The 16233-nt window shown below is 32.1% G+C and overlaps 1 protein-coding gene across 3 annotated transcripts in view; it reads right to left on the minus strand.

Moving 5' to 3' along the window:
* The window catches only part of LOC145246794 (telomerase protein component 1-like), a 715591-nt gene that overhangs the window by 145809 nt on the left and 553549 nt on the right, over window positions 1–16233 (minus strand). For 2 of the 3 annotated variants that reach the window (XM_080108592.1, XM_080108594.1), the window contains 2 exons: window positions 12761–12873; window positions 9719–9930 (listed from right to left, as the gene is read on the minus strand). In XM_080108592.1, the coding sequence (XP_079964718.1) occupies window positions 9719–9930; window positions 12761–12873 (325 nt within the window). The remainder of the gene's footprint in view (window positions 1–9718; window positions 9931–12760; window positions 12874–16233) is intronic. The other variant, XM_080108593.1, reaches the window with a different exon arrangement.

Below are 16233 nucleotides of genomic sequence, written 5' to 3' on the forward strand. Positions count from 1 at the left end.
CATTATACCATTCTAAAATGTGCATTGTTTTTAGTCAAGTTAACTTTCGCAATTTATTAAGCCAAAAATGTGTAGGCAAAAATGTAGGTAATCTTGTGATTCCATTTTAAACTAAATTTAGACGTCTATGTTTCTAGTAATTGTCTGTATTTTTGAGATGAGGTGTTTTCATTGATTGAGATTGTCGGACTGACTTCCTCATCTTGGTTGTTATTGTCACAATGTTTCGGCCATTTTGCCCTCCGGCCTTCGTCAGGTGAACCGTTTGTTAGGAGTCTCGAACCCAACCCTTTATTATTACGGGGGTACCGTGTTCGGACTCCAGCTAGGCTTTGGGACATAGTTGCTATTTCTCTGTTTTCAATGTTACTTTTTCACTGCCTTCGTTCAGGATTGAACTCAGCACCTTTGGGTAACTGTAAACTTTGATACAACGTCTAGGACCACTCGGCCATATGTCACTAGGACAATTCTTAGTTTGTTTTGGTTAATCTTAAACCTATGTTGTTATTCAAGGTTTTCTCTCTCTATCAGAGGTGTCCAAATTGCATTCAGCTCTATGCTTGGTTTGCTCAGTAGGTTGTTATGTCCGAGCATGTGAGCTGTTTCTTTAAGTTTTCTTACTTTCCAGTGGGTCTCTCTGTTTATTATTTTTACTTCATCCCATAGGGGGCGATGGTACCCCTTCTCCATCCAGACATGGTTGGCTATACCCGATTTTTCCGTCTCCCCTTTAGTTATCGCTTTTCGGTGTTCTTCCACCCTTACTTTAAGGGGGCGGCATGTTTCACCCTTGTAAACCTTTCTGCAACTGCATGGGATAGAGTATATGCAGTTTTTGGTCATGTTTTCAGCCATGCGGGGCTTCACTCGTACCAGGTGTCGTCTGAGTGTTGACTCGCTTTTGAATACCGTCCTGATGTTGTAGGGAGCACATATTCTCTGAATCTTTTCGGAGATGCCTCGTATGTATGGTAGGCAGACCGTTGGAGGTTTTTGGGTTTCATTCTCCTCTCTTATACTATTAACACGTCTGGTGGATAGTATATTATCGGGGTAGTTGTTACGACGGAGGGTATTCTTCAACCTGACCATTTCTTGGTGGTATGTAATGGTGTTGCTACTTATTGTCTCTGCTCGATGTTGTAAGCAGCGTACGATTCCATGTTTGATACTGTATGGGTGATGGGAGTTGAAGTTTAGGTATTGTCCGGTGAAGGTAGGCTTGCGATATACGGATGTTTTAAACCCATGCTCTGTGCGTGATATGAGTATATCAAGGAAGACCAGTTAGTTATCTTTTTTTTTTTTCTTTCTCCATTGTGAACTGTATCGATGGTCTTATTGAGTTCACATGGTCTAGGAGAGCCTGGATGTCTAAGTCATGTCATGTGGCTAAGATACGTTGATGACACCTTCATACTCTTGCCCCATCAGGAAGACATCTAGGCTTCAGTCTCTGTCCCATCGACGAGATGTTGCATCCCTCTTCCTGTTCTACAAATACTTTAATGGTGAATGCTCTGACGAACTGCAAACACTTGTACCTCCCCGACGTAACTACCCCCGACAAAAACCAACTAAGAATTAGTGACATATGGTCGAGTGGTCCTAGACGTTGTATCAAAGTTTACAGTTACCCAAAGGTGCTGAGTTCAATCCTGAACGAAGGCAGTGAAAAAGTAACATTGAAAACAGAGAATCAGCAACTATGTCCCAAAGCCTAGCTGGAGTCCGAACACGGTACCCCCGTAATAATAAAGGGTTGGGTTCGAGACTCCTAACAAACGGTTCACCTGACGAAGGCCGGAGGGCAAAACGGCCGAAACGTTGTGACAATAACAACCAAGATGAGGAAGTCAGTCCGACAATCTTAATCAATTTATGTTTCTCTTCAATCAAAGGAATCTAAAATATACTTTCAGTTAGAGAATTTTTAGAGTTAATAATATAACGTTATCCAGTAACCAACACGTTGTATATGGGTATGGCACGATGGTCTTCTAAGGAAAATTAGATCATATGGAATCACTGGAAGAATTCATAATGTAATTAAATCCTTCTTAAGTAAGAGAAAAACTCCAAGTTGTTCTCGATGGTCGTACATCTAAACAATATGACATAAATACGGGAGTACCTCAGGCGTCTATTCTTGGACCTGTATTATTCCTGATATTCATAAATGACCTCCCTGATAAAATTGTTTCGGAGATGAGTATATTTGCCAATGACACCACTCTCTATAACAGATATGAGGGGAAAACAAATGAACACATATCCAAGGAAATGGCAGAAACACTAGAGGATGACCTCTAATCTGTAGTAATGTGGGGACAAAAATGGATGGTCACATTCAATGCTGCTAAGACTAAGCTTGTTTCTTTCAATAACTACAAGAAACATTCTCTACCACCAATAGCAATGGCCAAGAACACATTGCCTGAAAGTACTTCTTTTAAACTCCTCAGCCTAACGTTTATAGGGAATATGAACTGGAATAGATACATTGAGAGCATTGACAACGCTGCTGCAAGGAAAACTACTTACGCCTGACAGTATCCTATACCTCTATAAGGCCACCATTCTCCCACGTATGGAGTACTGTTGTCATATCTGGGCTGGTGCATTTGCTGCTTGTCTCTCGCTCCTGGACAGGGTTCAAAAGAGAGTCGCCAACCTGATAGGTCCTGAACTGTCATCTAGGCTTCAGCCTCTGTCCCATCGACGAGATGTTGCATCCCTCTTCCTGTTCTACAAATACTTTAATGGTGAATGCTCTGACGAACTGCAAACACTTGTACCTCCCCGACGTAACTACCCCCGACAAACCTGACAAGTTACTAAGTCTCATCCCTTTACAGTAGAGATCCCTAGGTGCAAGAAAGCCTTTTACTCCAATAGTTTCTTCCCCAGAACTGCGGGTCTTTGGAACTCCCTTCCAGGATTCTGCTTTCCCAACTGCACTGATATGCAGAAGTTCAAGTGTAATGTTAACAAACATCTTTCTACTCATCTCCCTTCATAATAACCCTGCTAATTAAGTCCCTGATAGTAGCCCCCTGCTTCAAAGTGGCACTGTGTCTTGTTTGGGGTGAAAATTGAATAAAAGAAAAAAAAAATTCTGCTACAAAGAATAGGAAAGCACTTTAACTCGCTTTTTGTTTTGTACAACATACTCTCATTGCTGTTGTGACGTCCTTCACGTGATCGTCTTTTTCAGCGTCATTCATGCCTCATACGTAATCATGAATGCTATCTACATCTCTAATGTGATTGTTCCATTTTCTTTTTTATATTCTTTTTTTCTTTAACGTGACATCATTTCACATGCATTTGTGTCCATACTATGTTACACTTTCAGTTGGAACTTTTTTAGAGTCAGTAATAGTGAAACATTCACAAACTTTATGTGGCATGACACACACTAATTGCAGACAGAAGTGTCAATTCTGAGAGTTAAATGTCATTTGCCAGTAGAGTCTTGATTATAAAACAAAGCCTATCACTTTATTTGTGTAGAGCACTTTTTCAGCAAGTTCATCATGTCGGGATACACGTCCACTCACCGACAAAAATGAGATTTTTTTTAAAGACAAGATGATAGCCGATAGTAGATAACATTTATAAAAAAAAAATCCCACAACTGAAAAAAGGACCCGATGTGTTATTTTGGTTCTTCCTAAACCTTACCTGTTACATTGCTATGCATTTTTCTTTTTGAGAACTTTCTGTCTTTTTCTGATGAGTTCACGGATGAAATAATAGTATTGTCATATAAATATCCGTTGTTCTCCTATAAACTAAACAGATCTGTAAATGTACTTAAGTTTTTGTTTTGGAAACATGATTGGTAAGATGAAAAAAATGATTGGTAAGATGAATAAAATGATTGGTAAGATGAAAAAAATGATTGGTAAGATGAATAAAATGATTGGTAAAATGAATAAAATGATTGGTAAGATGAATAAAATGATTGGTAAGATAAAAAAAATGATTGGTAAGATGAATAAAATGATTGGTAAGATGAATAAAATGATTAGTAAGATGAAAAAAATGATTGGTAAGATGAAAAAAATGGTTGGTAAGATGAATAAAATAATTGGTAAGATGAAAAAAATGGTTGGTAAGATTAAAAAAAATGATTGGGAAGATGAATAAAATGATTCGTAAGATGAAAAAAATGGTTGGTAAGATGAATAAAATAATTGGTAAGATGAAAAAATGATTGGTAAGATGAATAAAATGATTGGTAAGATGAATAAAATGATTGGTAAGATGAATAAAATGATTGGTAAGATGAAAAAAATGATTGGTAAGATGAATAAAATGATTGGTAAGATGAATAAAATGATTGGTAAGATAAAACAAAATGATTGGTAAGATGAATAAAATGATTGGTAAGATGAATAAAATGATTGGTAAGATAAAAAAAATGATTGGTAAGATGAATAAAATGATTGGTAAGATGAAAAAAATGATTGGTAAGATGAATAAAATGATTGGTAAGATGAAAAAAATGATTGGTAAGATTAATAAAATGGTTGGTAAGATGAATAAAATGGTTGGTAAGATGAATAAAATAATTGGTAAGATAAAAAAATGATTGGTAAGATGAATAAAATTATTGGTAAGATGAATAAAATGATTGGTAAGATGAAAAAAATGGTTGATAAGATGAAAAAAATGATTGGTAAGATGAATAAAATGATTGGTAAGATGAATAAAATAATTCGTAAGATGAAAAAATGATTGGTAAGATGAAAAAAAATGGTTGGTAAGATGAAAAAATTATTGGTAAGATGAATAAAATGATTGGTAAGATGAAAAGAATTATTAGTAAAATGAAAAAAATGGTTGGTAAGATGAAAAAGATGATTGGTAAGATGAATAAAATGATTGGTAAGATGAATAAAATGATTGGTAAGATGAAAAAATGATTGGTAAGATGAATAAAATGATTGGTAAGATGAATAAAATAATTAGTAAGATGAATAAAATAATTGGTAAGATGAAAAAAATGATTGGTAAGATGAATAAAATGATTGGTAAGATGGAAAAAATGGTTGGTAAGATGAAAAAAATGATTGGTAAGATGAAAAAATGATTGGGAAGATGAAAAAAATGGTTGGTAAGATTAAAAAATGATTGGGAAGATGAAAAAAAATGGTTGGTAAGGTGAAAAATATGATTGGGAAGATGAAAAAAATGGTTGGAAAGGTGAAAAAAATGATTGGGAAGATGAAAAAAATGATTGGGAAGATGAAAAAAATGATTGGTAAGATGTAAAAAATTGTTGGTAAGATGAAAAAAATGGTTGGTAAGATGAAAAAATGATTGGTAAGATGAAAAAAATGATTGGTAAGATGAAAAAAATGGTTGGTAAGATGAAAGAAATGATTGGTAAGATGAATAAAATGGTTGGTAAGATGAAAAAAATGGTTTGTAAGATGAATAAAATTTTTGGTAAGATGAAAAAAATGATTGGTAAGATGAAAAAATGATTGGTAAGATGAAAAGAATGATTGGTAAGATGAAAAAATGATTGGTAAGATGAAAAAAATGATTGGTAAGATGAAAAAAATAGTTGGTAAGATTAATAAAATGGTTGGTAAGATGAATAAAATGATTGGTAAGATTAAAAAAATGATTGGTAAGATGAAAAAATGATTGGTAAGATGAAAAAAATGATTGGTAAGATGAATAAAATAATTGGTAAGATGAAAAAATGGTTGGTAAGATGAAAAAAATGGTTGGTAAGATGAAAAAAATGGTTGGTAAGATGAAAAAAATGGTTGGTAAGATGAAAAAAATGATTGGTAAGATGAATAAAATGATTGGTAAGATGAAAAAAAGGTTGGTAAGATGAAAAAAATAATTGGTAAGATGAGAAAATGATTGGTAAGATGAATAAAATGATTGGTAAGATGAAAAAAATGATTGGTAAGATGAATAAAATGATTGGTAAGATGAATAAAATAATTGGTAAGATGAAAAAATGATTGGTAAGATGAAAAAAATGATTGGTAAAATGAAAAAAATGATTGGTAAGATGAATAAAATAATTGGTAAGATGAATAAAATGTTCGACTTTGAAATGTAGCAAAATTGTTATGGCATAGTGCTTTGAATTCAATTTTTTTTTTGTTTGGAAGGGTAGGAAGGGTGGGTGCCTATAAACACTATAATTCCATTGTGAATACATGCATTTAAAATGATGCTCACGTCATTAAAGAAACGTTGCGAACCTGTTTCTGCTCTATTCTTATTTTCATGGCAAGTACTCACCTGAGTTCAAATCTATGGTACCCACTTGCCAAACTTTCACAAAAACACCGGACTAACTCCAACCACTATCAACAATTTTTCCCACTCTATACCTGTCCCTAAATCTGAACACAGATTCCATGAATAAAGCTTCTTTCTTAAAACTGCCTGACCTGCTACGCTTCCTGGCTGATTACAATATAGTAGCCTTCAAGTATTTTGTAATCTTTGTATCTCCGAAGCAGTTAATATTATAACTTTCCCTAAACTTACAATAAATGCCAAAAATGAGTTAATTTCTAGATGTAAACACAAGACATAATTTAAATACAGCCAACTATCCTTAAACATTTACCGTTTGAAAAATAAAACACTCACTACTAATTACTATTCACCTAATATACATTCCTTTTAGCTTATATTTTAGCTAATGTCCTCCTATTTCATACTGTTTAGTAACTCACCATGCACGCTTTCACATATTATAATTTAAATCCCAAAACGCTAATTTCACTTCTAGGAATTAGCATGAATACTGTATTAACACTGTTTTAACACCCCCTAATCAATACCAATATAAAGATAAATTACCATATTCTTAAGTAGATCATATAGCTTCCTGATGAAAAATATTTTCCCGCTATATACATATTTGAAATGCAAAAACACATAATACTCAAAATGCATCATCTCTGGTACTTGTTAACAATCAATTTTTTTTAACCTTTATTATGATTATTATTACTACTATTACTGCTACTGTTTTATATATATATATATATATATATCTTTGCTCCAACAACAACAACAACATGGCAAAAAGAAAAAAAAAAGACATACTGAAGATGACCGTTTCCATCGAAATATATTTATGAACTTTAACATAAATTTCAAACAAAATAAACAACTGTTCATTTTGTAACAATGCATTGGGTCTGGCTTCAAACATATATAATATGTATCTTATTTAATTCAAACTCAACCATCTGAACATATATATATATATATATATATATATATATATATATATATATATGTATGTATGTGTGTATGTGTGTGTGTGTGTGTAAGTATATATGTGCATATATATGTATATATATTATAATTATTTTATGATTGTTTTAGTGGTTGCATTGATGGTGGTGGTGGTGGTGGTAGTAGTATTATACAGATATAATCCTTATCGTCATTATTATTATTATTATTATTATTATTATTATTATTATTATTAATACTACTATCATTATTATCCTTATTGTTTTTTACCATTATTATTATTAATACTTTTATATTTTATAAGTATTATTGTTATTTTATTATTGTTTTAGTGGTATTGGTAGAAGTGGTGCTATTATACAAATATAATACTTATTGTAATGATTATTATTATTGTTGTTGTTATTATTATTAATTATATTGTCATCATTATTATTATTATCATCATTTTCATTAAGATTATATTATATTATTTTCAAAATAATAATAATAATAATAATTATTATTATTATTATTTTTGATGCTACTATTATTATTGTTATGATTATTATTATTTTTTTATTCTATTATTTTTACGGCTACTAATATTATTGGTATCATGATTATTATTATTATTATTATTATTATTATTATTATTATCTTTCTATGTTAATACACCTTGTTAATATATGCAATGTTTTCAAAGATTAATCGAACTCGACCATTTAAATTAAATATTATTATCATTACGTATATACGTTGGATTTTACTCTATATATTAGAATTATAAATTTCAGCTTTCAAGCAAACAAAAGTAGGGCTTTTATTTTTCCTTTTGCTCCCTTTCTTTTTTTTTCTCCTTTTATTTCTTCTTTTTTTAACATTACTAGGCTTTTTCTTCTCCATTTATTTTATTTATTTTTCTTTCTTTATCCCCCTCTCTTCAAGTTAAATTCTCCTACCACTTCCTTATTTTTAGAAGATAGAATTTAAATTTTGTGATCTTTATAATATTATAACATTTTCACTTGTACTGACTTACAAATATAATCTTCATAACAAAAACTGCACCTGATTTTTAAAGACTATTTTTCTTGGTTTGATAAGCAATTCTTTTATTTAATTATTTTCATTTTCACTTAATTTAATTTTATTTGCCTGTCTACGGATATCTTTTGGTTTTTATGAAAAAATTGATTGAAAACTTGAACTGAATTTTGAAACTGATATATGAAAAAAAAATTTTACCGGATTGATATAATCAAAGATTTGCCGGATATCCAATCAAACTAAAGAAAAACTGTGGAAATATGTATACATTGGATTGTTACCAGCTTCCTTGGATTTATTACAATACGCGTTGGATCTTTTTACCTGCCGAATACCAAGAGCTTCCATCACAGGATTTACCGTGCACTTTGGATTTGAAGTTCAATATCCTTCTTTTTTTTTTTTTTTTTTTTTTTTTTTTTGCTGCATCAATATCAAGTTTCTCTTATTCTATGTAGCTAAAATGATTTAAAAACTTTAAAAATATTTAATTTAATTTTCTATGTTTATTACCTTTAGCAAATTAGGTGCAAACCTTTTATAATATTTGCTAATATTTTTCCTCCAAGGAGATGTATAAATATTGAAAACTCATGGGTTAAGGAAATATATTTTACTATACTGTATTCTTTGTCTTGCATACAATAAAATTTCTATATTTGAAATTTAACTTTTTCAAATCACAAATTTTAAATTCCTAAATTATGATTTATTTGCTCTATCTAGTATATTGAGCAATTTTATTTAGCTGGGATAGTCTTATATAAAATATTACATCCAATAATATTTTGTAAGACCGATAATCACTGGGTTTGCACACCAGTAGATTTATTGTATTTCGTTATTCTGAATAATTATATATTATTATTATTATTTGAAAATTCCAATTTAGTATTAGTAACAATAATACTCGTACTAATTCATATAATTATAAAAGAATTGTCCAGCAAATGAATGAATCTTTAACTACAAAGGCAATATTTAAAGCAACGGAATAAAGTATGATAAATAATGAAGTGTATGTAGAATCTATAGAAAATTCATAGAATGATAACGTTTTCATATGATGGTATTCATAAATAAAAACTATTAAAATAGTTGTATATTATTTAAATACATATAAGAATAATACAGGCATTCATAATGATATTAATTGGGAAATTTTAAAATAGTTGCTGTAAAATAATTAGTATAAATTATACATCAGACTTAGAATGAAATTTAAATCATTAAAAAAATTTTTATGTTCATCTATGAATGTTACCAGTTATTGATCATTGAATTTTGCTGTATAATTTTTAACATTATCATTATGATCTCTCTTCTCTAGATAAGCATTTTAAAGTCATAAATATATTTAGTTCCCGTCTGTTATTAATGACAAGAAATTCCAAGTTTTCTGCTGAACAAACAATTTCTTATTAATTACCTGCAGCTTAAAATCGTCCTGTGAGATACTGGGTCATAATCACCACCAGTAACTGTATCACCCAAGTTTGTTATTAATGGCTTGGAAGATATATCAGGAGGAGACCAGAGTCGGAGTGAACCATCTTTTGAACATGTGGCCAATAAATTTTTCTTGAACGAAAGGCCAACCACGTCATCAGTATGTCCAGTTAAACAGGCTATTTCCAAACACTAGAAATGAAAATGAAAATAATATTATTAATCTATATAATAAAATAATGTCGATTTTTTCCCATCTACATGAAGACATAATAGGTTAATAACCAAAACCTTAATATGCTAAACTGCATAAGTTAAGAGTGTGAGTCGGTGTTCACCAATTCATAATCGGGATCTATCAATTTTTAAGACTGAGGTTGCAAATGCTGAAATCTTTAAAAGTCGAAAGTAGTAGAGTATCCACGGGACAGTTAAAAGTAATTTTAACATAATCTCTGATTTGCAAAAGGTTTTCACCAAACCAAATCCTCACATACAAAAAATAGAAAAATGTGATTAACTGCCGGAAAAAAAACGACACTTGATGAAGAACTCGAGATTGCTGTATTAATATGAAATAACAACATTTATTTACGTGTTAGAGAAATATTATTTCAAATCGTTCCAATGTTAGTTTTTTCTTGCAACGAGTGCTCATTAGGCTTAGCCAAATGAGTGTCTTATGAAAAGGGGAAGAAGTTTAAGATTACTGATTTTCATAAACAGAGGGGAAAACATGGTTATTTTTAAGGTGAAAAGAAAGTCATTAAACCAATACTTACCCTAACCCTAACCACATGCAAACACAATTATAACCCCAACCATATGCACTCAGCATGAGGAATAGTCCTTTCTATTATGTGAGTTAGCTTAGTTTTTCCCACTTTTGAGGATTTTGTGTACCATGTAAGATAGGATTAGAGGCTAGGATAGCGTTACTTTACATTCCCCCAACATGGGTTTTGATCCACCGTAGGAAAACTGTTCTTTTGTATCAGTTTCTCTGGGTCTCTTTGCCCAAGGAGAAGTATCCATTGGTCTCTTAACGACGAGTGTTCATCTCCATTATTCCCTTACAATTCTATCCAGCAGAAATGTTTCCCCGAATTTGAAAAGATACATCTGAACAAAATAGAAAATTACCTCAAACGTTGTTCAAATAGTAAAGCAAAATGAGAATAGTAGTTTGATGAATCCAAATAAAACAAATTTACAATAATTGTTAATACTTTTTCACATGCTTTATTTTGTCTTTTATTTTGCAGCTTTTGTTGTTAAACCACATAATAATACATTTTGCATACAGAAAAACTATATATATATATATATATACACTGTGTGTCAAATTATTAACGAGATAATATTTTTTTACCAGTTTCAGAAATTTATTGGTAGTTTCATATCAAAAGCTTCAAAAACGTTGGCAATGCTGAGCTGCATGTACTGCAAAATTTTTGTACTGTTCCGCGCAATGTAAACAAATAGCCTGCATAATTACTGAATCCATGGTATTTGATGGGCGTCAAATTATTAACAAGGCGGTTTCATCAATAAAATGGGTCATAAAAGGTGTTTTGAGTAGTTCTGAAAAGAGTACTATTACAGAACAGCTAGCAAAATGTAAAACTACCATCAAAATATCAAAAATGATAGGAAGGTACCATCAAACTGTGAAGCACTTTATCAAGGACCCTACAAAGGTACGTAAGAGAGCTGATAAAGGTAAATCTAGAGTTGTTTCTCGCCGTTCTCTACTCCAAATAAAACGTAAAGTTGTTAAGGACCCTGTTCAGACAAGTCGAGAAGTTTTTGACCAAACCGGATTGAAGAATGTCTCAAAAAGTACTCGATGTCACCTTCTGAAAGAAGTGGCAAAGTCTGTTAAACTTGTGACAAAGCCTCCATTAAAGCAACATCACAAACAAAACCGATTAAAATGGGCAGAGGACAACATGAAAACGGATTTTTCCAAAGTTTTGTTCACAGATGAAGTGTGTGTCACACTTGACGACCCAGATGGCTGGAACAAGGGCCCAAGATGGTCGACATTATTTGAAAATTCCATAAGCGTTTAAGGCGCCAACAAGGTGGTGGTGGGATAATGATTTGGGCTTGGATTATCAGAGGTACTTTAGTTGGCCCATGGAGAGTCCCAGAAGGTGTAAAAATTACGTAAAATGCTTACATAGCTTTTCTGAAGGAGCACTTTGAATCATGGCTGAAAAAGCAAAGATTGACGTTCAGAAGAACCATTATTTTTATGCAGGATAATGCTCTCTCACAATGCAGCAAACAAAAGAAAAAAGTATTTGCAACAACTGGGGTTCTCTGGGCTACGGAAGATGGAGTGGCCTGCGAATTCACCAGATTTTAACCCAATTGAGAACCTTTGGAGTATCATGAAGCGAAGCCTCTATGTAAGTGAACGCCAATTTAAGAGCAAAGATGAGTTGTGGGATGCTCTCCAAGAAGTATCGCGAGGAATAACTGTTGACGAAAGCACAAATTTGACTAATTCTTTAGACCAACGTCTTTTACAAGTCATTTATAAAAAAAGACCGCATATCCTCTACTAATTATGTCAACGTAGAAATTGCTATGTAGTTATTGTGTTCTAAGCATTTTTCCTAGTTCATTTAATGTTTGAAAATTATTTCAATAAACAAATTATGGGTATATTGTGTTTTTTCTCAACCTCGTTAATAACTTGACACACTGAAATCAACAGATATTCCTGTCTTCTGACATAGTTTCGCTAATATTGCTTTAAATACTTTTATTTTCTGACTGGAGTAGCTGAATAGTATTGTAAGCACTTTTTCAAAGTTTCATGGATTTTTATTCACTCGTTCCTTAAATATTTTTTAAAAATGTCAACTCGTTAATAATTTGATACGCATTATATATATATATATATATATATATATATATATATATATATATATATATATATATATATATATATATATATATCACATGATATGCAATAACTATAGCTCTATTTTGGTTCTATAGTTTTTACCTTCATAGGCTTCCATATTTGAACAAGTCCACTGTCGCCACAAGTAGCCAAAAATATGTTCTTCTGTTTCTCTGGAGTAATGTGCATGTTTTTATCTACTTGTGACTTGCCTGCTAAAAGAATAAAACGAAAAGCATATAAGAAAACTACTCAATTTATTAAAAAAAAAACATATAGTTATTTACTAACAAATTTTACGAACAGACAAAAATCACTTTTAAATAGCTAAACATTTTAATTGATCAGATCATTCGTAAGATAGTAATAGTAACTAATGCAGATTAATAGCAAATGCTAAATTTCTGTCTATATAGACATGCAAACAAAAAATCATAATGAATAATAAAACCGTATTTGTTCTCTTATTTGTTATACAAAAGAGAGTTGTCTGTCTGCAGCTACAAGTAAAAACAGACAACACTCTTATCCTTTTTGGTCTTGAGCAAAACTATATGCTAATTTTTTTTTATATATTCGGCCTTTGGAGGTCCAAGTGAAACAAAATTAGATGTGTCGACAGTTAATTTTATTATACATATTATTTGGATTCTTCAAACTACTGCTCTCATCTGGCATAGTATTTTCATTCAGAACATTTCAGTCGATGTAACCTCCGACCTTCTTCAGGTGAATCTTGTTGAACTCTGAAATCTTTGTCAAACTCAAGAACCTGCACAGAATTTCAAATGGAGCTTTTTCATGGGAGTAGAATGCTCTTGTCCCATCAGCCATGACCAGGTAGAAGTCCTGAGTAATTTGCAATTGTATTTTTGTTCGCCTGCATTGAAGAGTGGAACTTCAATCTCGTGGATTTCTGTTCAAAATTCTGTGCAGATTTCAGAGAGAAAGATTCATAAGTTCAAAAAGATACATGAAGGTCAGAGGTTACCTCCACTGAAACATTGTGAACATGAGAACAGTAGTCTGAATTATCAACCCTCATCTCAAAAATTCAGAAATATGACTTTATAAATTATTAGATACTGATTTGGAAAGAAATTGTCGAATCTTTGCCTTACAATTTCTCTCCAAAGAAACTCTGATTCCTTGCGAACAATTTCTCTTTAGTATTGAGGGAGAAGACAAGAAACTCAGCGTTATCCAAGATCAATTACCTTAAAATCAAGGTTCAGTAATAACATTCTTTAGTTTATTGTTCTTACCAACATCATTTCTCTCCATACTATTGTGAAAGAGAAAGACATACAAGAAACTCGGTGTTGTCCGGGAATACATTAAAACCAATGTGTTTCATTAAGTATTGAGGGGAAAGAAAATAATATATATATATATATATATATATATATATATATATATATATATATATATATACAGTGATGATCATATTTATTGGCACGGTAAAATAAAAGTTAAATTTTGTCTAATAAATTCTAAAAAAGGGATTAAATTAAAGAAAATAACAAAGTATATTATGTATTTTTAACTGGCCTTTCCGATGCAGCAATCGGATTTTAGAAAAAATAAATAACAAAGGAACAACAAACATAATTGCAAAAAACCCTTGTTCAAAATTATTGGCACGATTTATTTAATAATCAATTGTATAGCCTTTGGCCTTGATTACCTTCCTCAGTCGCTTTTCATAGTTTACAACCAAGTTGTTGCACTCTTCAGTAGTAATTTTAGCCCACTCTTCCTGACAATAATCCTCCAATTGAATAAGATTCTTAGGCTTCCTTTGCATTACCCTCAATTTTAATGTTCTCCATAAATTTTCAATTGGATTAAGGTCTGGGCTTTGTGATGGCCACTCCAAAACATTAATATGATTGTCCTCAAGCCATTTCTTAGTCAGTTTAGCCGAATGCTTTGGGTCATTATCTTGCATGAACCACCAACGACGACCAAGTGAGAGCTCTTTAGCAGAGTCTTTCAGGTTTTCATCCAATATTTTAACATAATCTTCCTTTTTTATGCTACCTGTGACCTTAACAAGTCGCCCTGGTCCAGAGGCAGCAAAGGATCCCCAAAACATCAAACTGCCTCCACCGTGCTTCACTGTGGGTATGGTGTTCTTAGGCAGGAAAGCTTCGCCAGATTTTCTGTAAATATAAGACACTTTATTATGGCCAAATAACTCTATTTTCGTTTCGTCAGTCCATAGAACACGTTTCCAGAATGCAACATCTTTATCAATATGACGTTTTGCAAAGGCTAGCCTTGCTTTCAGGTGCATAGGCTTCAATAAGGGAGTCTTTCTCGGACGATATGCTTTTAAACCAGCTCTCTTCAAAACTCTACCAACTGTATGTCGAGATACATTCACTCCAGAGGTGCTCTGTTCATCAACAATCTCCCCAACAGAGATCCTTGGGTTTTGTTTTACTTGTCGAACAATTTTCCGTTCATCTCTTGGGGAAAGAATCCTTTTTCTCCCTCTACCCTCTAAACTCATAACGTGGCCTTGCGATTTGAACTTGTTTATTATGGCTCTAACAGTGGATTTGGGAAGGTTTAGCTTCTTTGAAATCTTATCATAGCCCTCCCCATTGGTATGGCATGCTACAACAAGCTTCCTGACGTCTTCGCTGTGTTCCTTAGTTTTAACCATGGCGATTGAAAATTATAATTTAGTCACTTATAATAGTTTAAATAAATCGCTATCTAAAAATTATCTGAAAACAATTATTCACTGAATTAGTGTTAAACAAGCATAATATGGCTATAAAAAAGTTCAGAAAGCACGTAAACCGGAAATTGATTGATATTATACTGATACTAAAAGAAAAACAAAGCCGTGCCAATAATTTTGAACAAGGGTTTTTTGCAATTATGTTTGTTGTTCCTTTGTTATTTATTTTTTCTAAAATCCGATTGCTGCATCGGAAAGGCCAGTTAAAAATACATAATATACTTTGTTATTTTCTTTAATTTAATCCCTTTTTTAGAATTTATTAGACAAAATTTAACTTTTATTTTACCGTGCCAATAAATATGATCATCACTGTATATATATCCACCCAAGTTATGTGCTTATGATGGAACTCTATATAATGTTCTTCAATCATAATTATTAATTATGCAACATGTATTTCTATGTAGTTATGAGGGTTGGAGGGTGAGTGAGGACATTACATGTAGCAAATTCATAGAAGCATGGTGTAAATAAAGGTATACAATATCGTGTCAGTTAAAGAGAATGTATACCTATACTGACCAGAACTTTGAGAGCCAAGTACATCCAAGGATGGAGTTCTGTTGCCACATCTGGGTAGGAGCTGCTAGAAATATCTTATATTGCTTGAGAGTGTCCAAAATCGATTTCGTAGCCTAATGTGGGATGCCCTTTCTCTTCCCTGCAACCTCTTTCCCACAAAAGAGATATTGTGAGTCTCTGCTTTATCATTATTTTCATGGCAAGTGCTCGTCTGAGCTCCAATCTACAGTCCCCCTTGGCCTGACTTTCATGAAAAACACTCGTCTATCTGAAACCACTATCAATACCCCCCCCA

The sequence above is a fragment of the Euprymna scolopes genome, chromosome 24 (assembly GCF_053919585.1).
Source record: "Euprymna scolopes isolate OS-2025 chromosome 24, ASM5391958v1, whole genome shotgun sequence".
Taxonomy (NCBI): domain Eukaryota; kingdom Metazoa; phylum Mollusca; class Cephalopoda; order Sepiida; family Sepiolidae; genus Euprymna; species Euprymna scolopes.